The sequence below is a fragment of the Eumetopias jubatus genome, unplaced genomic scaffold (assembly GCF_037043125.1).
Source record: "Eumetopias jubatus isolate StellerSeaLion01/CBP00866 unplaced genomic scaffold, mEumJub1_p1.0 scaffold_12, whole genome shotgun sequence".
In the NCBI taxonomy this organism is placed as follows: Eukaryota; Metazoa; Chordata; class Mammalia; order Carnivora; family Otariidae; genus Eumetopias; species Eumetopias jubatus.
Window position 1 is genome coordinate 69,250,444 of NW_028274818.1, and position 20,499 is coordinate 69,270,942.

Below are 20,499 nucleotides of genomic sequence, written 5' to 3' on the forward strand. Positions count from 1 at the left end.
CACTTAAGTGAAGCCATCTCTGGTTAGGGCCCAGAACTGTCACCCTCCTGATTGTTTAGAGGTGCACTTCCAAACATGTTTTCAGTTGTTAGTTTAACAGCCATTATCAAAAGCTGTAATATATTTGTGTTGTTTTGGTCAACTACGTACAACTCACACTGCAAAGATAAAGCATGCTTTCTTGATCTAGTTAATACTAAGTTCTTTAGAGGTGCGCCTGGCTGGCTCAGCCAGTACAGCATGTGGCTCTTGATCTTGGGGTTTTAAGTTTGAGCCCCATGTTGCATGTAATGATTACTGAAAAATAAAATCTTTAAAAAAACAAAAACTTGTTCTTAAAGTTTCAGGGGAAAAAATTCCAATACAATCTCATCTCTGTTGGAGAAATATGTGTTAAAAAAAAAAAATAAAAGGCTTTCAGGTTTAAAAAAATATCAAAACTAGGGACACCTGGGTGGCTCAGTCTTCGGCTCAGGTCATGGTCTCAGGGTCGTGGGACTGAGACCCCCCATCAGGCTCCCTGCTCGGCGGGAAGCCTGGTTCTCCCTCTCCCACTCCCCCTGCTTGTGTTCCCCCTCTTGCTGTGTCTCTGTCAAATAAATAAAATCTTAAAAAAAAAAATCAAAACTAAATTATGGGGTGCTATGAAATGGAAATACAATTTAAAGGAGAAATGGAAGGGATGCCTGGGTGGTTCAGTTCATTAAGCATCTGACTCTGGCTCAGGTCATGATCTCTGGGCTCTGTGCTCAGTGGAAAGTTTACTTGGGGATTCTCTCTTGATTCTCTCTCTCCCTCTGCCCCTCCCCCTGCTCATGCGCATGCTCCTTCTCGCAAATAAATAAATTTAAAAAAGAAAAAGAAGAAGAAATGTGTAACAGAGTGTATCACTTTCCAAAATTCTATTGGGAGCACAGGAGCGAACTGTGTTAAGACCAGTGGCTGCCACCCCAGCTCCACTCCCAGTGCCAAGTTCACACCTCACCTACTGGCAACCCCTCCTCACGTGCAGGGCTCTGCCCCCTGCTCCTTCTAGGGGCACACAAGGCCCTCCACCTTGATTGCTGCAGTGTCCCAGTCAAGTGCCATGCGTCTTTCCACCAAATTTCATGTGTCTGGAGGGAAGACCTGCATAGTTCCCAGCACCCCAACCTAGTGGTCCCTGCACACAGCAGGGAGGACTCCACCAGTCTGAAAAATAATTCAAAGTATCTGAAACATGCTCACCCATCCTTCTAAGCGTTCCAGACCCAAAGAAAGTTTTAGAGTTTAACCCAGGAAACTGAAGAGCCTTGAGGAAGAGACAAAGGTGGGCAGTGGTGAAGCAGTGCTATCCAAAAAACTCCACCATGTTCTCGTCCTTCCGAGGAGGCTCAAAGGCAAGGGCCAGGAAGTATGATCTTCTGTCTAGCCTAACCACTCTCCATGCATCCGCCTCTGCCGAAGGAGAAAAATGAGACTACCGGCTCTTCCCATCTCCAACCAAAAGTTATTTCAGAGGTGTGTGAGAGCTCTCTGTACCAGAGGACTAGACTCTGCATTTTTTTCCTCCAAACAAGTGCAGACTAGTTGCTTTGGATTCTGAGACCTTTGTTCTCTTGGGTGAATGAAGTGATAAAATCTAAATATTTCACTATAAAACTCAAAGACATGTTCTTAGAAAAGATGAAAACGGTGCCTGGGTGGCTCAGTCAGTTAAGTGTCTCAAGTGGCGTCATGGTCTCAGGATCCTGGGAGTGAGCCCCACGGCAGGCTCCCTGCTCAGCGGGGAGTGTGCTTGTCCTTCTGCCCCGCCCCCATTTCTGCACACTCTCTCTCGATAAATAAAATCTTAAAAAAAAGATCAAAACACAAGGTTTTCTAGAAGTTAACATGAAGACATCACTTCTTGGGTTTCTCCAGAAACCACATATTAACGTACCCTCAACTGATCAAGCTTCTCTCGGATCTGAATGAACCCCAAGTGTAACTTGCCCCCGAAGTGGTCCGCAAGACGACGGTCATTGTCGTGGAGACCAAGGTAGGCCGAACAGACCTCACAGACACGCAGCTTCTGCTGTTGAAAACTGGATGCAGGCATGGAATTTCTGTATTCTTCCTGGACAGTGGGAACAGAGCAATGAAAATGAAGTACAGAGAACCACAACTAAACAGTCAACCCCCAAAATGTAAATATTTGAAGGGACTATAGAGGTGACTTTTAAATAAACAAAAAATGGATCATTGACAAGCTTCAGATATTTGTAACTGACTCTATTTCCATTGCTTATTTACGAAAGGAACAATCATGATTTCAAAGCAGTAAGGAACATTCAAAATTCTCAAACAAGCAGGATGCTGTCTGTTCTCAAAGGCCAGCAGGAAAGGCAGGTCTCAGTTACACACAGTGGAGAGCTCTAGGAGGACCAGAGGAACAAGGGAGACTCTTCAAAAGGGGCTCTCAAAAAAACAAAGCACAAAAACCAAACCAAATAAACAAACAAGAGCCACTCATGGAGACTGTCCCAACGTCTAGGAAGCTATATGCCAACTCTGCCCTAAAAGCTAAAATTTGGATGGACAAATACAGTAGACACTCTCTTCAAAAAAGAATGTGTCTGACAGAACAAGCAAAACCCCCCCCCACCCCCGGCAGCCACTCCAGTCAGAATGGATGAAATACAGAAGAAATGAAGTAATAAGACATGGTTCCTGGTGCTGGTGGCAAAGTCAAAACCCGCCTCTAAGACCCAGGTTTAAGAAATGCATTCCACAGGGCGCCTGGGTGGCTCAGATGTTAATATTAAACATCTGTCTTCAGCTCAGGTCATGATCTCCAGGTCCTAGGATCGAGCCCCACATCAGGCTCCAGGCTGGCTCAATGGGGAGTCTGCTTCTCCCTCTCCCTCTGCCTCTCCCCCTGCTTGGGCTCTGTCTGTCTCTCTCAAATGAATAAAAAAAAAAACCTTAAAAAAGAAAGAAAGAAAAAAGAAATGCATTCCAACAGTCACTGGTCTTTTTTAAAGTGATCTTCTATGGGATGCCTGGGTGGCTCAGTTGGTTAACCCTCTGCCTTTCGCTCAGGTCATGATCTTAGGGTCCTGGGATCAAGTCCCACATCGGGCTCCTTGCTCAGTGGGGAGCCTGCTTCTCCCTCTGCCGGACGCTCCCCCTGCTTGTGTGCATGCCCTCTCTCTCTCTGACAAATAAATAAAATCTTTTAAAAAATTTTAAAAAGGGGAGCCTGGGTAGCTCAGTTGGTTAAGTGTCTGCCATTGGCTTGGGTCATGATCCCGGAGTCCCGGGATCGAGCCCCACAATGGGGTCCCCGCTCAGCGGGGGGGGGGGTCTGCTTCTCCCTCTGCCCTTCACCCCCCTTGTGCACACGCCATCTCAAATAAATAAAATCTTTTTTAAAAATTAAAAAAAAAGGGATATTCCATTAATTCACACATTCAAAATTCCCTGGCAAATGCAGATTAAAATACCACATCACTCACGAAACTGGCAAAGACATAAACAAAGATGCACTCTCATACGCTGTTGGTAAGATACTATGTACGTTGGCGCAACCCACAGGAAGTGCAGCTGAATTATCTGTGAAAGCCAGACAGGGGTGCCTGGGTGGCTCAGATGGTTAAGTGTCTGCCTTCAGCTCGGGTCATGATCCCAGAGTCCTGGGATCGAGTCCTGCATCAGGCTCCCTGCTCCTTGGCAGCCTGCTTCTCCCTCTGCCTCTGTCTCTCATGAATAAAAAAAAAAAAAAAAAAAAAGAAAAACCCAGACAGGTGTGTGCCATTTCCACGAACTCTTCCGGGTGTGTGTCCTAGAACACACTCATACATGTGCCAGCAAGGATACTTTCTGTGAACAGTGTGTGAAGATGAGAAACCACTAATACGCTAGAAAACTACCAAAAGATAGTCACACGTTCATGGAACAGAACCCTACAGCAAGAAACTGAAGGAAGTTGTACATAGCAACAAGCAGAAACCTCACAAACTGGTGTGTGAATAATGCAAGCTAGAAAGACATACACAGCATTTATGGGGGATTTTTTTAAAAGCACAAAGCGCGCACGCGCACAAACGCGCAGGCAAGCACACAGTTTATGGGCAGCACACACATGTAATAAAGGGTAAAGACAGAATGGAATGCACACTAATGTCTGCATTAGTGACAGGAGGGACAGGAGGGGACTGGAGAGGGAAGCACTGGGAACCTGAATTTCCATTATGATGTGCTACAGCTTTTATTAAAGAGAAAAAAACAAAACCAAAATCCTTAGGCAAAAATGACAAATATGGTGGACCCATGAATATTTGTGATAATCTATCCCTTTCTGTAATTTTGAAACTTCAACTACCGCCTTCTAATTTCTTTCAAAGTAAACCCTAATCATGCTGAGTGGAAAACAAAACAAAACAAATACAACAGTCTCGAAAGGGTATGGTACTGTATGACTCCATTTACATAACATTCTTAAAATGACTACAATATAGAGATGCAGGAGATTTGTAATTGCCAGGGGTCAGAGAAGTGGACGTGGCTACAGAAGGGTCATGGGAGGGATCTTAGTGGTGATGGATGTTCCGTATCGTGACTGTCAACATCCTTTCTATTATACCGTGCTATGGTTTTTCAAGATGTTATCACCAGGGGAAACTGGATAAAGGGCACATGGGATCTCTCTGTATTATTTCTTGAGACTACTGAACACCCTTGCCTGCTGAGAGCAGAAAGGAACTCACGGGTGCCACACCACCAGAGATCAGCATGGTGGAGGCCTCCCCAACACCATCCTGTCTTGCCCAGTGGTTTTAAGGAAGTGGTGCTGCCTCCTAGGGGCACTCTCGGTGATGGGGACATGGAGGACAATGGCTGGGGTAAGGATGCTCCGAGTCCTGGGCATGAACATCCATGCATCCCACATCCTGCTCCTGTCTGGGCTGTCTAAAGACATGATGAACCCCTCATCTACAATCATTTACAGCCACATACAAATCTCTGAGCCATCCCAGGGATTTCTGGTGTCTGTTCTGCTCTTGGAAGCATGAAGGGCTGGGCATCAGGGTGCACTAAGAAGCCACAGAGCTTCCCTCCTCTCTGGCCTTTCTGGTACAGCAGTCAGCAACCCAAGGAGCCTGACTGTTCTACACATAAACATGTATTTTCCACTTCAATAGAAAAGAGTTTAGATTCTATGTTAAGGACTTATATACATGACTTATATTATAATAGAAGTTCAGGGATTTAAATACTGTGCAAAATGCAAAATTTAAATATACACCCAATTTCCCAGAAATGGAACTACTCTCTAAACCAGGGAACACTGTTCGGAACTTTACCAAGTCACACTTCCATGGCAATGCCACTTTAAACATCCCCGGCAGCTGTCACATTCCCGACCCCATCTGTCTTACAGCGCGAATACGTTTTACATACAAAACATCATTGTCAATTCTTTTCCCTCTCATGTTCAAGAATGGACTATATTAGCTACGGACGTCACTGAAGGGGATGATGTTCTACCAGGGGTATGAAGCAGTATTTCAGCACCATCCTCCGACAGATACATGCTGCTGACCCCAACCCTAGCACGGCCCCATCCTGAGTAACCCTTCTGCTCTCTGTACTTACCACCGCCTCAGTGAGCATCACTCTAGCACTCACAGGCCCTGGGCACCACTCATGCATTCAGTTAATCATTCCTGAGCTCCTACTGTGTGTTAAGCACCATGCCGAACCAGGGGTACAGAGGTAACCACAGAGAGACTGCACCAGGGGGGCAACTACATTTCATCTCCTCATCTCTACCCAGGCTCCCTGACCCCATCACTCTTAATAACCTTCTCAGCCTGTGGGTCTCAGCTAAGGGCACTTCCAGCATCACTCCACCTAGAGACCCCTGACAACACAAAGTCACTCTCAAACTCAGACCCCATTTCTTTTGAGCACCTATCTTCATGTGAACAAATCTTATCCATCTGTTCACATACCCTTCTGTCTGTATGCCCTGCCAACTCGAGCACAGTCTCTATGAGGAGGGCCTCCTCTGGTGTGCTTACAACTAAAAACTATCTGGGGCGCCTGGCTGGCTCAGTGGGTTAAGCATCTGCCTTCGGCTCAGGTCATGATCCCAGGGTCCTGGGATTGAGCCGCGTGTTGGGCTCCCTGTTCGGCAGGAAGTCTGCTTTTTCCTCTCCCTCTGCCTTCCCCCACCTCCCCCACCTGCTCATGCTCTCTCTTGCTCTGCTCTCTAATAAATAAAAAAATTTTTCTTATTTTTTTTAAATGTTTTATTTATTTATTCACAAGAGTCAGAGAGAGAGAGAGAGAGAGAGAGAGAGGCAGAGGGAGAGGGAGAAGCAGGCTCAGCACAGAGCAGGGAGCCTGATGCGGGACTCGATCCCAGGACTCTAGGATCATGACCTGAGCCGAAGGCAGACACTTAACCATCTGAGCCACCCAGGCGCCCTCTAAATAAAATTTTTAAAAAGAAAAAAGAAAAACAACTTAAAACTATCTGGCACACAGCTGGACCTTAACAAGCATTTACTCCGGGAATACAACCATCCCTGCCTCCCTCTGACTCTACTATTCCCACCATTCTCAAAGCCTATGTGAGCCATTTCCAGTTCCAGTGGTAAGGACTTGAGAGCCAGAGAATATCTAATGGATAAAATAATTTGGAAGAAAATGGCTGTCAAGAATACAAACACTGAGTCCCTGACTCAGTTTCTCCACCACCCTGCCAGTGTGTCCTAACTGGTCTGGTACCCTAGCTGACACCACTTGGATGCTACCCTCAATCTGCACAGGTTCTCTACCTGAGATGCAGTGTCACCAAGAACACGCAGGTTTTGTTCTTTAGGGCGATCTGCACTACCCCTCTGGCCCACTCACACCAGCTGAGTGACCACCACAGCCCAGCAAACCCCTACGGAGCCAGAGGACCAGAGAGTAAACGACACCACTCTAGTGACTCTTTGACGCTCAGGACTGCGCTCTGCATATGGATGTTATGCTCAGGGCTGGCAAGTGACGGGTCTGATGTCACACTAGGGTTACAGGGGACAGAGCAAAGGTACAAACCCAAGTATGTGCAGATTCTAAATCCTATAACCCTGTCCACAGAGCACCCTATTTCCAACTTCTTCCCAATATTAAAAAAAATGGAATAGTTTAATTTTAGCTCAAACAGTCAACATTTAGGGGTTACTACGTTTCCTCTTTCTTGAAGACATTTCCCCACCAACCTCAGCTTCTTTTTTCTTTGCACGGACTTTCTCCACTTCCATAAGAATCTTCTGGGATTCATCCACATTTCCCTCAGCTCCCAGTTGCTCAGCTTTAGCAAGAAGTTTTCCTATTTCTTCATTCAACTCATGTACTTTTTCTGCCTGAAAGAAGACAATCAGGTAAGCAGACATCTAAAACCAAAAGATCTTAACACAGAGACAATGAGTGTTTCTCTTGCTGGACTTCTCTGTTCTACGAAAATTAAATGGAATAGCCAAGATCCTCGCAGGATCACAAGCAAACTCTAACAATTCTGACATCTTAACTGGCATCGCTGAGACTCTGACCTTAAACTAAACCTGCGTGTTGCATTCCAGGAAGAGCAGCATCATGCCTGTCACTTCCAACATGGTGGCCAGGGTCATCATGGTGGTCACTTTCTAGGCTGTCTCTTCTCATGTCTTCTATCACAACTCAACCTTCTCGGTAGGGGCCATAAGATGTCCAGGATTAAATGCATAAACTTGTACCATAAGCAAAATGCCTAATCATTTGGGATTTAATTCTAGAAATAAGGTAGCAACTACACATATCCTAAGCAATGCTTTTATAAAACTGAGAGGAAAAGACACTGAAGAGACTCATCAGCTGCACTCAAAATCGGGGAACAGAAGAAGGATGTGCTGAGAGGCCAATGACACACAGATCTATCTTCTTCATTCTTCAGGACACCTGTACCACAGTCTAACCATTTCCCAACTGTCTCCATTTCCTGTTTTATCTGGGGGTGTTAAAAAAAAAAAAAAACTGGGGGAGAGACAGAGGCAGCTCCTGGGGCGGAGAGCTTGCTGACAGCCTTCTCTCCTTACTGAGAAGCACTGAGGCAGCAAGGACTGTCCACCCCAAAGACGCAGAGTCAGTGCAAATGGTAAGCTGTTAGCCTGTTGACAGGCTGGTTTTTACCAGACACTGATTTGCACACACAGCTCGGAGGAGAAAGTCTCTCAGGCATACCTTTGCAGAAACTTCTGCACTGATCTCCTCTTGGGTCTCTGCCAGCCGCTTCTTGGCAAGCTCAGTTCTCCGATCACACTCAGCAATAAAGGACTCCAAGTGATCCATCGCCTAGCTCAGGAGAAGCAGAGAGCTATGATCAGTTACGAGCAAGGTCTTGGAACCCATCAGTTCAATAGGACATACACTCCTGGGTTGGTTTCCTAAAGCCTGTAAGTTCAGTGGGAAGACCTTGAACTACGCTACAGCACATCCATAATCACGTTAAACCAAGTCATCATTCAGAAGCATTGTCTTCTCATCTGATCTATTTGTTCCTAAAAGTTGTAAAAGGACCCCCATCCCTCGATAACATTTCCCGGGTTTTTTTTTTGGCCATAATTAGTAGCGTTCTCTGTGGGGAAGCAAATGCTGGACTGAGACTAGTATCGGAGGCCCTCTTCTGGTGAGCTGTGGGGGGTGCGGATGATGTACTCACTGGTCTGTGTGAGCCACGTAAATATTATTCCCCCATGTTCTGAGGGTAGAGATCCCCCTTCCACCTCAAAACAAAACAATAGAACAAATATTACTGAGAGCTGTGAGCACGGGTCGTTATTGCCTGTCTAAAGTAGTAGGAGAACTGGTAACTACTTCCCCAAAGAGATAAAGGGAAAGGAACTCTAGAAATCTACCCGCTCACTCTGAAAACACTTGTGGGGGAAACACGAAAACACTAATGAGCTGCTTCTCAGTGTGTTAGGCAGTTAATTTGCCAGGATGAGTCAAAGGCCCCCGCATAACCTCAGATAGACCTACAACTAGGATATCTGCCAGGCTATGCCCAGTGACTACCAAGCAGCACCTTCTAAGTTACACCTGCTAGTGCACTTGCAAATGCTGGCATTGTGTTAAGTGTGACAGCAAGGGAGTTTAGCACAGGATGACAGGACTGCATCATGTGATCTATCACCAAAAAATACAGAAGAAACAACTTTGGGTGGAGATGATATAAAACAGATGAAGGTTACGCCAACAGACCAAGTGGTGGTAATCTATGTCCCTCTGTCCAAAGAAGGCCAGAGAGAGCAAGTCAGCTGTTAAGAAAGCACTCTATGGGGGCCCCTGGGTGGCTCAGTCGTTAAGTGTCTGCCTTCGGCTCAGGTCATGATCCCAGGACCCTGGGATCGAGCCCCGCATCGGGCTCCCTGCTCAGCGGGAAGCCTGCTTCTCCCTCTCCCACTCCCCCTGCTTGTGTTCCCTCTCTCGCTGTGTCTCTGTCAAATTAAAAAAAAAAAAAAAAAAAAAGCAAGCACTCTACGAGGATCAGTGTGACACTGGAATGGACAACAGGGTTAGGGTCTCCTCCCGAAATCTTAAATACTCTTTTCAAATAAATGCATACTTGGAAATAGGTCAAGACAGAGAATAGGCTCTGTGACAGTGCCAAGCCCCAGAGGGTGCTGGAGAAAGGCTAAAGCATAATCACCCACTGAGGCCAACTCCCAATTTCACTCCATAATTTTGGAATTCAGGACCTCTTTCCTGTTGTTGGACATCCAAATATTCCCTGATAAACATTTCTATGTTCAAATCAATCAGGAAAACAAATAATCAGCATTTGTCTGCATGCACCACACTTCTTGGAGAGACACAGAGTTGACAATCCTGCTGACAGTGATAACTCACCAGGATCAAGGTGCCGGCAAGCTGATACAGGTCACATGCCTCCTGTGAGGGACAATGGATCCTAGAAGACCACCCTCATATGCCCCAGGCTCACCCACACAGAGGTACTGAGTCTATGGTGCACAGTCCTTCTGTTATCTACCCAGAGTGATTTCACACCTGAGACAGACCCACAAATCCACTCATCAGGGTTGAAGTCAAGTGGGTGACATGGGACACCCTGACCAAAGCAACCGGCGGCAGCTTCAGCAGAACCCAAATCAGCTACAGACTCAGACATCTGATAAGCTAAAAACTAAATGGTAACTTCACAACACAGAATAGGCAGACCACAGAGACATCTTTTAACTGCCACATTCTTTAAAAGATGGCACTCTGGAGGTGGCTGGGTGGCTCTGTCGGTGAAGCGTCTGCCTTTGGCTCAGGTCACGATCTGAGGGTCCTGGGATCAAGTCCCTCATTGGGCTCCCTGCTCAGTGGGGAGTCTGCTTCTCCCTCTCCCTCGCTCATGATCTCTCTCAAATAATAAAAAATAAGAATCTTAAAAAAGATGGCACTCTGTTCTACTGCCCCTTCTCCTGTTCAATGTGCTGGTCAATTTCAGATTGAGTCCTAAAATATATCAAAGAGGAGAGGTTTAAGTAATTTTTTTTTTAAAAGGTATTCAAGTCAGGGCGCCTGGGTGGCTCAGTGAGTTACACATCTGCCTTCGGCTCAGGTCATGATCCCGGGGTCCTGGGATCGAGCCCCGCATTGGGGCCCCCTGCTCAGTGGGGAGCCTGCTTCTCCCTCTCCCTCTGCACCCTCTATCCCCGCTCATGCTTTCTCTCTCTCAAATAAATAAAATCTTAAAAAAAAAAAAAGGGTATTCAAGTCTAAAAATTAAGTCCTAATCACAACCTACCATTTACTAGAAAGTCACCCAAGCTCTACAACTTAAGCGTGGTCTGATGAAACATGGACGATTGGGGATGCCTGAGCACAGCGCCGGCACACAGGAGGCACGTGAGTCTCACTGCTGCTGGAGGCTGTTCGTCCACACTCAGGACTGTGCGGTGCTATTCCCAGTGTTGCCAGCCCAGCAGAAATGACACTGGCCAGGAATCTGAGCCTGAGACGGGCTATCAAGGAGACTGGTCACAGCACACACGTGCCCCCTGTGCTGTATGTCCACACAGGCCTTCAAGCGCCACACGGAAAATGGAAGGTCTCCATTTCCCAGATGAAGAAACTGAGGTACAGTTTCCACACTACTAAGTGATGACATCAGGGTACAAGGACCCTTATGGTTTGGCTCCAAAGTCCCTATACTCAATGTGTACAACTCTGAGACAGTCACCACCAGCCCAGTTCACAGATGTACAGAAAAAGTTAAAATAACTTGCCCAAGGTCACAAAGGGGTTCTAACCCGGGACATCATCTGACTTAGTCAATGTAACTATTCTACTGTACATCTGTAGACGGAAAAAGTAGGTGTATTCAGAACTAGTTTCATTTGGTGTATTAAAGATAGTCTGGAAATTAGTTGATATAATGTGTAGTTTCAGAAACCTGTAAATAAAACATCACAAACCAAGACAATTTGGGGAAAAAGTTAACTGTATTTTTACTGAGTTAAAAACAATCAGTTCTTTATATTTTCAATATGTGGACACTAAAGAAAAAATTGTACTTTTCTGTAACTTTTTCACAGGTTAAATATACATGTTAATATCGCTGTTTGCCAGTGTTCAAGTTGAGAAACTTGAAATGTTATTTATACAGATTACCTAGTAGCACACATTATATACTCTTTCCTAGGGAATTTCTGGATAAAACACTTTCAGGAAGCCAAGGCCAGGCCTTGGCATGATCAGGCCGAGGCTGTGTTAGGCTAGAAGGAGCCAACGGTGAGGACAGGGAGGCACCTTCTCCTAGATAAAACACCAGCAGTTCCACCCATCAAGCTCAAGCCAAGGGGCTAGGCAGGCAATACCTCCACAAAGAAATACCTTTCTATAACTCTGACTGGCAAAGACCCCAAAATATGGTTACTCACTGTTAGCAAAGATGTGAAGATGGGAACTCTTCTACACTGCTGTTGGGAGCATTCGCTCCGCTGGATAACACCATGGTACCATCAAAACCCCAGATACCCCTCTGATCCAACAGTTCTGCATCTAGGAATCTCCCCTGCATACATGCAAACAATGCATACATGCAAACAAGGGCAATGTGTAATGCAGCACCATGATCATCAACAGGGGACTGGTCATATAAAGAAGATATCCATCGTCTGGAATGCTGTGAAGCCACAAAAAGGAATAAGGAACTCTACACAAAGATATACTAAAAAGTTAAACAAAAAAAGGAAGGGTGAGGTTAGAACAGGTATACAAATTACCACTTGTGTAAAAGAAAAAAAAAGGAATACAGACATTCTGTCTGCCTCAGGTATCCACATAAACTCTAAAGCACACAGAAACACTGGTTATTTCTAGAGGCAACCAGATGACTGAAGAACAGAGCAGGAGAGAGGTTTCACATGTACCTTCTTTACTGGTAAATTCTGATCCAAGTGAAAGTTATACAGGTTTTTATGTTAGTTAAGAGATGCTGCAACCTCAGTGAAATAACTCATCTAGGCAACAATCCTCAAGTGCTGCTTAAAGCATCAGGTCAAAGGCTCAAGGGGACCTTGACCTTCAACAGGTCAAGGCTGCCTTCAACAACGGTGCTGGCTGAGGTGATACATGAGCAGGTGCAAGCTCTGCCTCTGAAATATTCCCATCACAAAAGAAAAACTTAAATCTGATGATCAAGCCTCCAGCTCCAACTCCTAAGAATTTCAAAGACAAGGGGGATCATGTTAAAAAAGACATCATGAGGCTATAATCAGCAAAATCCAGGTATGAGACTTCTAAAAAAAAATTAGTTTCTTCAAACAAATAGATTTAAAAAGATTTACAAAGCATTCTAACGTTTGGCCCTTATTTTGAATCCTGAGTCAAAGAAATAAAACTATAAAAGAATCCTTTCTGAAGTAATCTGGGAAATGTGAACTCTATCAGATGCTAGGAAATTATTTTTAAAGATGACTGTTTTTAGTAAGTCCTCAAATTCTAGATGTACTATTTACATATTTACAGATGAACTTCTACCTTGTAGCTATAAAAAGTAATCGGGGCAGGGGGGCACATGTCTGCTTGGCTCAGTTAGTGGAGCATGTGACTCTTGATCTCAGGGTTGTGGGTTTGAGCCCCATGTTGGGTATAGATACTACTTAAAAATAAAGATCTTATTTACTTGAGAGAGAGAAATCGAGCATTAGCTGGGGGGAGGGGCACAAGGAAAGGGAGAAGCAAAGTCTCTGCTGAGCAGGGAGCTGGACATGGGGCTCCATCCTAGGACCTGGAGATCATGACCTGAGCCAAAGGCAGATGCTCAACTGACTGAGCCTCTCAGGCGCCCCTTAAGATTATATTTTTGGGGGCACCTGGGTGGCTCAGTCAGTTGAGCATCTCCCTTTGGCTCAGGTTCTGATCCCAGAGTCCTGGGATTGAGCCCCACATCAGGCTCCTTGCTCAGCGGGGAGTCTGCTTCTCCTTCTCCCTGTCTCCCAGCTCTCACTCTGTATCCCAAATAAAGAAAATCTTTAAAAAAAGGGGGGGGGGGAGAAAAATATAATCTTAAAAAAACAAAATCCAGGGGTGCCTGGATGGCTCAGATGGTTGGGCATCTGCCCTCAGCTCAGGTCATGATCCCAGGGTCCTGGGATAGAGCCCCGCATCGGGATCTCTGCTCTGTAGGAAGCCTGCTTCTCCCTCTCCTGCCCCCCTGCTTGTGTTCTCTCTCTGGCTGTCTCTTTCTCTGTCAAATAAATAAAATCTTTAAAAAAAAATCCAGTGGGGAAACACAAGGATAAAGATGAAACAAGAGTCTTCATGTCAATAATCACTGGAAACTGGGAGACAGAATCCAGAAATTTCATTATAATATCCTGTTCACTTCTAGATCTTTAGAACTTTTCCTTAACACATTTTTAAAAACATGCCAAGTAGATTCTGTCACCACCAAGTATGATACCAGATCTCAACACACATGGCAATGGCAATGCTGAAATATTTACACATAAAGTGAGATGTGTGCGGTTTGTTTGGAGATCTGTGAGAAGCTGTGGGAAGATGAAACCCAGCTGGCTGTGGAATGATCGCTCCCAACGCTAAGTGATGGGTACAAGGAAATTCATCTTAAGATTATATCCACTTTTGATATTTGAGATTCTCCATAAATAAAGTTTAAAAAAAAAAACCTTCCTGGTGGGACACCTGGGTGGCTCAGTTGGTTAAGCATCCAACTCTTGGTCTCGGCTGAGGTCATGATCTCAGGGTCTTGAGATTGGGCCCTGCGTTGGGCTCTGTGCTTCGTGGGGAGTCGACTTGAGATTCTCTCTCTCCCTCTGCATCTTCCTTCCCTTGCAGGTATGCAATCTCTCTCTCTCTCAAATCAATCAATCCCTGGCAAATCAACCTTTCTTAGTCTTTTTTTTTTTTTTTAGATTTTATTTATTTATTTATTTGAGAGAGATCAGGAGCAGGGGGGAGGGGAATGGGGGAAGCAGACTCCCCACTGAGCAGGGACCCCGATGCGGGACTTGATGCCAGGACCCTGGGATCATGACCTGAGCCGAAGGCAGACGCTTAGCCCAGGCCGCCTCTTAGTCTTTTTTTTTTTTTTAATAGAAAAATAGTCTATGTAATCATAGCTTTAAACTGCTCTATGAACACAACTCCCTACATCCTTTTTGCCAGCAGAGCCTCAGAATTCTGACCCAGAACCAATCCTTAAACTGACAGTGTGACACAGGCTTCCAGCAACTGCTCTTCAACACTCTGCTAAACCCTAACCAACCAAGGTCAGCTTGTGACAAGAAGCAAGCTGCTGCTGTTGGGGGGCCTGGGCTGGCTCAGTCGGAAGAGCTCGTGACTCTTGATCTCAGGGTCACGAGTTTGAGCCCAACGTTGGGTCTAGAGATTATTTAAATTAAAAAAAAAAAAGGGCGCCTGGGTGGCTCAGTTGGTTAAGCGACTGCCTTCGGCTCAGGTCATGATCCTGGAGTCCCGGGATCGAGTCCCACATCGGGCTCCCTGCTCAGCGGGGAATCTGCTTCTCCCTCTGACCCTCTTCCCTCTCGTGCTCTCTATCTCTCATTCTCTCTCTCAAATAAATAAATAAAATCTTAAAAAAAAAAAAAATTAAAAAAAAAAAAAGGCAGCAAGCTGTTACTTTTAAATAAGTGTCTGCGTCCCTGCATTTGAAATAGTAAGGGGGGGGCGCCTGGGTGTCTCAGTTGTTGAGCGTCTGCCTTCGGCTCAGGTCATGATCCCAGGGTGGTGGGATCCAGCCCCGCATCGAGCTCTCTGCTCTGCGGGAAGCCTGCTTCTCCCTTTCCCACTCCCCCTGCTTGTGTTCCCCTTCTCACTGTGTCTCTCTCTGTCAAGTAAATAAATAAAACCTTTAAAAAATAAAAAAAACAGGGACACCTGGGTTGCTCAGTTGGTTGAGCGTCTGCCTTCGGCTCAGGTCATGATCTCAGGGTCCTGGGATCAAGTCCCGCATCCGGGCTCCCTGCTCAACAGAGAGTCTGCTTCTCCCTCTGCCTGCCGCTCCCCCTGCTTGTGCTCTGACAAGTAAATAAAATCTAATAAATAGATAAACAAAAATAATAAATAAATAAATCTGAAATAGTAAGGGACTGCCTCCAAGGAGGGGAGAGCACAGTCCACATTTTAAAGGCCGGGTCTACCAATTCTCCAAGTAGTGTATCTTCAATAAGACCACAAAAAAAAAAAAATCTAGAGGTGAACTCTCTAGTACACACAATTTTGTACCTTTGTCTTGCTTGAGGTATCACCACAATTTTGTCATTAAGATTCTGTAAAGTTTCGAGGGCAGTCTATGACAGGAGTAAATCATAATTTACTAACTCATTTCTCTCTTCTTGAACATTTCTGCTGTGTCCAATTTTTCAATGTTATAAACAATCCTACCATAAACACATTTGTGTACCAACGTCTGCTTGTATTTCTAATTACTTCCTAAGGCTAGAGATTTGTAAAAATAAATCATAAGACAGAAATATTTTTACATTTTCATTTCTGCCTATTATTATGTTAGCTAACAGGACCTGATAACTTCACATGATACAGAAAATATAGTTTCTTCTTCTCCCCTCCCACAAGAAATAATCACTTAATGGGGCCCCTGGGTGGTTCAGTCAGTGAGACATCTGACTCCTGATTTCAGCTCAGGTCATGATCTCAGGGTCGTGAGATCTAGCTCAGTGCTGGGTGTGGAGCCTGCTTGGGATTCTCTCTCCCTCCCTGCCCCCACCCCTGGCTCCTGAGTGCTTTCTCCAAAAAAAAAAAAAAATCACTTAGGATTTTGGTATATAGGGGCGCCTGGGTGGCTCAGTCATTAAGCGTCTTGCCTTCAGCTCAGGTCACGATCCCAGAGTGCTGGGATTGAGCCCCGCATTGGGCTCCCTGCTCGGCGGGAAGCCTGCTTCTCCCTCTCCCACTCCCCCTGCTTGGGTTCCCTCTCTCGCTGTGTCTCTATCAAATAAAAAAAAAAAAAAAAAAAAAAATTTGGTATATATTTTTTAAAACTGCATTAAAATGCACACCTAAGCACTCAATTTTTATTCCAACCGAACAAGACAGTTTGGTAAGTTTCCATTTTTTCTTCTTCACATCAATGTATATTATACATCTGTCTTCTTCAGCTGTGCAGTATTTCATTTCACTATAACATGACTATTTAGCTCCTCTAAAAACAAACGTACTTGGGCGCCTGGGTGGCTCAGCCGATGAGCGTCTGCCTTCGGCTCAGGTCATGATCCCAGGCTCCTGGGATTGAGCCCCGCATTGGGCTCCTTGCTCGGCAGGAAGCCTGCTTCTCCCTCTCCCACTCCCCCTGCTTGTGTTCCCTCTCTCGCTGTGTCTGTCAAATAAATAAATAAATCTTTAAAAAAAAAAAAAAAAAACGTACTTGGGTATTTTCACTTTTTCACTAATTCAAAACGATGCAATGAACATCTCAAGTCTTCTCATACACACGCAAATGTCCTTGTAGGACAACTTCTTACAAATTGCTTAAATATTTTAAATTTATAAAAAGGGCTGATGAGCTCTTGCAGAAGATCTGCTAAAAGTCAAATGTCAATCTATAAATTCAGCAACTGATTATGAAAATAGATCTTAACAATAGGGGCGCCTGCGTGGCTCAGTCGGTTAAGCTGTCTGCCTTGGGCTCAGGTCATGATCCCGGGGTCCTGGGATCGAGCCCCACATCGGGCTCCCTGCTCCGTGGGGAGCCTGCTTCTCCCTCTCTATCTCAAATAAATAAATAAAATCTTAAACAAAAAAGATCTTAATGACGCCTTCTGTAAAGATACATTTTATTTTAAACCAATGTATCATGAATTAATAAATCAACTAAAAATCCAAGTTTTAGCAAGGTTTTTCTTTTATAAAAAAACAAACAAAAGGCATGGATGTCTTAGCAGGACCATCTAGTGTGCAAAGCTTTCCTACTGACCCGATTACAAGAATCTGTTCTAAAAATATATATATACACCCCTTGTATAACAAAAATGGTTTAAAATATAACTCAAATGCTTGTCAGCTTTAATATATTCGATAAGCTTTTCAACATTAAAACAAACGTTCTGAGTTTGAGGTCAGGTGTCCCCCTGGCCAGACCACTACAAGGGGTCCAACTACTCTGCCAGCACCACATGGTGCTGCCTCCATTAATCCTGGCAAATAACATCAGGCTTAAGGCACTTCCTGAAACTCTGGTAAATGGTGGGCCCACCTAACAGAGTTATAACCAATAATGGAGATTCTACCAAAACACCTGGTGAGCTACAGAATATGCTACTAAGAAAAACCAGAACCAATCATGGATTAGTGATGGTTTACAACCTGTGACTACGAAACCTATGCCCATTTCCCAACAGTGATGACCGCACTGCAGCCCTTCCAGAAACCAACCTCAAGAGGGATGCCTGGGAGCTGCTGGTCCAGGGCCTGGGCCTTGGACAGTGCAGGGGCCTCACAGAAGGCCAGGAGCCCAGAACCAACAGCAGCTCAGGGGTTGGGGGCGGGGGAGGGGGGCAGCAGCAGGTCAGGATTATCAAGAGTCAGTCCACTGACCACATCTGACCAAAATGTTTCTGAAGAGTTTTCTGCTTCTCAAAATGACCATTTTGATACAAAAAATCACAACTAGCTTTCTGATAAATATATTTCTTCATCGTGCATCAGCTATCTTTAAAAAATGAAACTGACCTCCAGAGAGAGCTACTGGATGGCTGGTTACATGGAAAGGGGAGACTTTTTACCAGAGCCTTTTAGACCTCTGGAAATCTCCCACAGTGAACATGCATTACCTGCCAAAAAGATTTAAAAACCTAAGGGCGCCTGGGTGGCTCAGTTGGTTAGGTGACTACCTTCGGCTCAGGTCATGATCCTGGAGTCCCGGGATCGAGTCCCACATCGGGCTCCCTACTCAGCAGGGAGTCTGCTTCTCCCTCTGACCCTCTTCCCTCTAGTGCTCTCTATCTCTCATTCTCTCTCTCTCAAATAAATAAATAAAATCTTTAAAAAAAAAAAAAAGATTTAAAAACCGATTTTCATCAAACTAACAACAAATCTGTATTTTGAGAAAAGTCTTTATTTTTCCATTAAAGTTTATTACTCTGTAAAAGTAAGGAGACAAATAGTTCTTTTAGCCTGGTTTTTTAAAGTCAGGCCACTTTTAATTACTTTACTCATCAGAGTAACCCATGTACATCCCAACACTACTGATACATATAAATTAAAAACTTAAGGGCTCCACGCTGAGTATGGAGCCTACTTTAGAAAAACAAAAGAAAAGAAAAATTTAAAGGTGGGGTAAATTGTATGGCACATGAATTATATCTTAAAGCCACTGAAGAAACTTTTTAAGGTAAAATATCCCTAACACCCAGAGGTATCTTCCTCTTAGCTTTATAAAGCAACATTCCACCGTGTGATAGCACAATTTATACAACCAGTTCTCCATTAATAGTTTCATTACAGCCTCTTCTCCCTTTAAAAAAAAAAATCTGCAACGAGCATCTTTTCTGTGTACTCATCTGCACATATCCCTAAGATATGTTCCCAACAGCGGAGTTCTGGAACGAGTACGTATATGCATTTCACATGCTGACTATGCCCTGACAGACTGCCCTCCTTCAAATATGGCTACTCCAAAATGCCCTTCATTCTTCAGGGCAGAAGGACCTCTTCCACTGGTTATCAAATATTTTAATATGAACTATCTATAAGATCAACAATTATTTTTAAGGAGTTGGGGGGAAGGGTGGTTACCTTTTTAACTGAAAAAGTAATTCCTCCAGGTGGTATATTTTCACATAGTACACAAAGGTCTCTTGCCCTGCTCTAACCCTCAAACCAAGTTAAAAGTGGTTGTAATCTCTTGGGTTCCTCTAAAACACCTCTCTGCACATCTGAACATGTTAACAAGTGTACAACACCCTTCCTTATTAAAAAAAAAACAAAAAAAAACACACACTATGGAGGGGTACCCGGCTGGCTGAGTGGTAGAGCATGCAACTCTTGATCTCGGAGTGATGAATTTAATAAGCCCCATGCTGGGCACACTGCTCACTTAAAAGCAAGTAAGTTAAAATGAGGATGTATGCAATTTAAAAAACAAGACACGGGGCGCCCGGGTGAGCATCCAACTCCTGGTTTCAGCTCAGGTCTTGATCTCAGGGTCATGGGATCGAGCCCCATGCAGGGCTCCGCGCTCAGAGGGGAGTCGGCTTCTTTCCTCTCCCTCTGCCCCTCCCACTTGCACATGCACCCTCACACGAGTGCCCACTCCCTAAAAATAAATCCTAAAAAAAAAAAAACAAACCACCAACATCTTAAAAAAACAAACACTATGGGGACGAGCCTGGGTGGCTCTGTGACTCCTGATTTCGGCTCAGGTAATGATTTCAGGGCTTGTGAGATCCAGCCCTGCCTCTGGCTCTGCTCAGCGCGAAGCTTGCTTATCCCTCTCCTTCTGCCCCCAAGCCCACTCCTGCGTGCGGCGTTCTCTCAAGTAAGATCTCCTAAAAAATTAAGTTAAATTAACAAACACTAGGGAAACATGATATCACACTTTGCTTATCCACTTAATCTGCCTTGCAGATAATTTCACATCAACAATACAGTCAACTGGCTCAATTCTCTTTCACAGTTACACATCATTCCATCCTAAAGAGCAACTATGATTTAGGCAGTCCCTTACTGAGGAAGCTTATTTGGTTCCTGTTTTCTGCAGTTATAAATGCTGAAGGAATATTCTAGAACAAATGTATCTTTGTACATATGCAAGCATATCAGTGAGATATAATCTTAGAACTGGCCATGCTGGTATGTGTTTTCACATCTTGAGATGTTGAGTTACCTAGGAGGAGTAGCAGGATCGTTTAATCCCCCATTTCTTCAGTTTTGAGTGAGGGTGAGCACCAGCCATAGGATTAGATGCCCACCAGGCAATGCCCTTTTCTATCC

The 20,499-nt window shown here is 44.6% G+C and overlaps 1 protein-coding gene across 3 annotated transcripts in view; it reads right to left on the reverse strand.

The window, feature by feature from the left end:
* LUC7L (LUC7 like) overlaps window positions 1-20,499 on the reverse strand; it is a 36,617-nt gene that overhangs the window by 6,529 nt on the left and 9,589 nt on the right. For all 3 annotated transcript variants that reach the window (XM_028111580.2, XM_028111583.2, XM_028111582.2), the window contains 3 exons: window positions 8,236-8,346; window positions 7,239-7,382; window positions 1,922-2,098 (listed from right to left, as the gene is read on the reverse strand). In XM_028111580.2, the coding sequence (XP_027967381.1) occupies window positions 1,922-2,098; window positions 7,239-7,382; window positions 8,236-8,346 (432 nt within the window). The remainder of the gene's footprint in view (window positions 1-1,921; window positions 2,099-7,238; window positions 7,383-8,235; window positions 8,347-20,499) is intronic.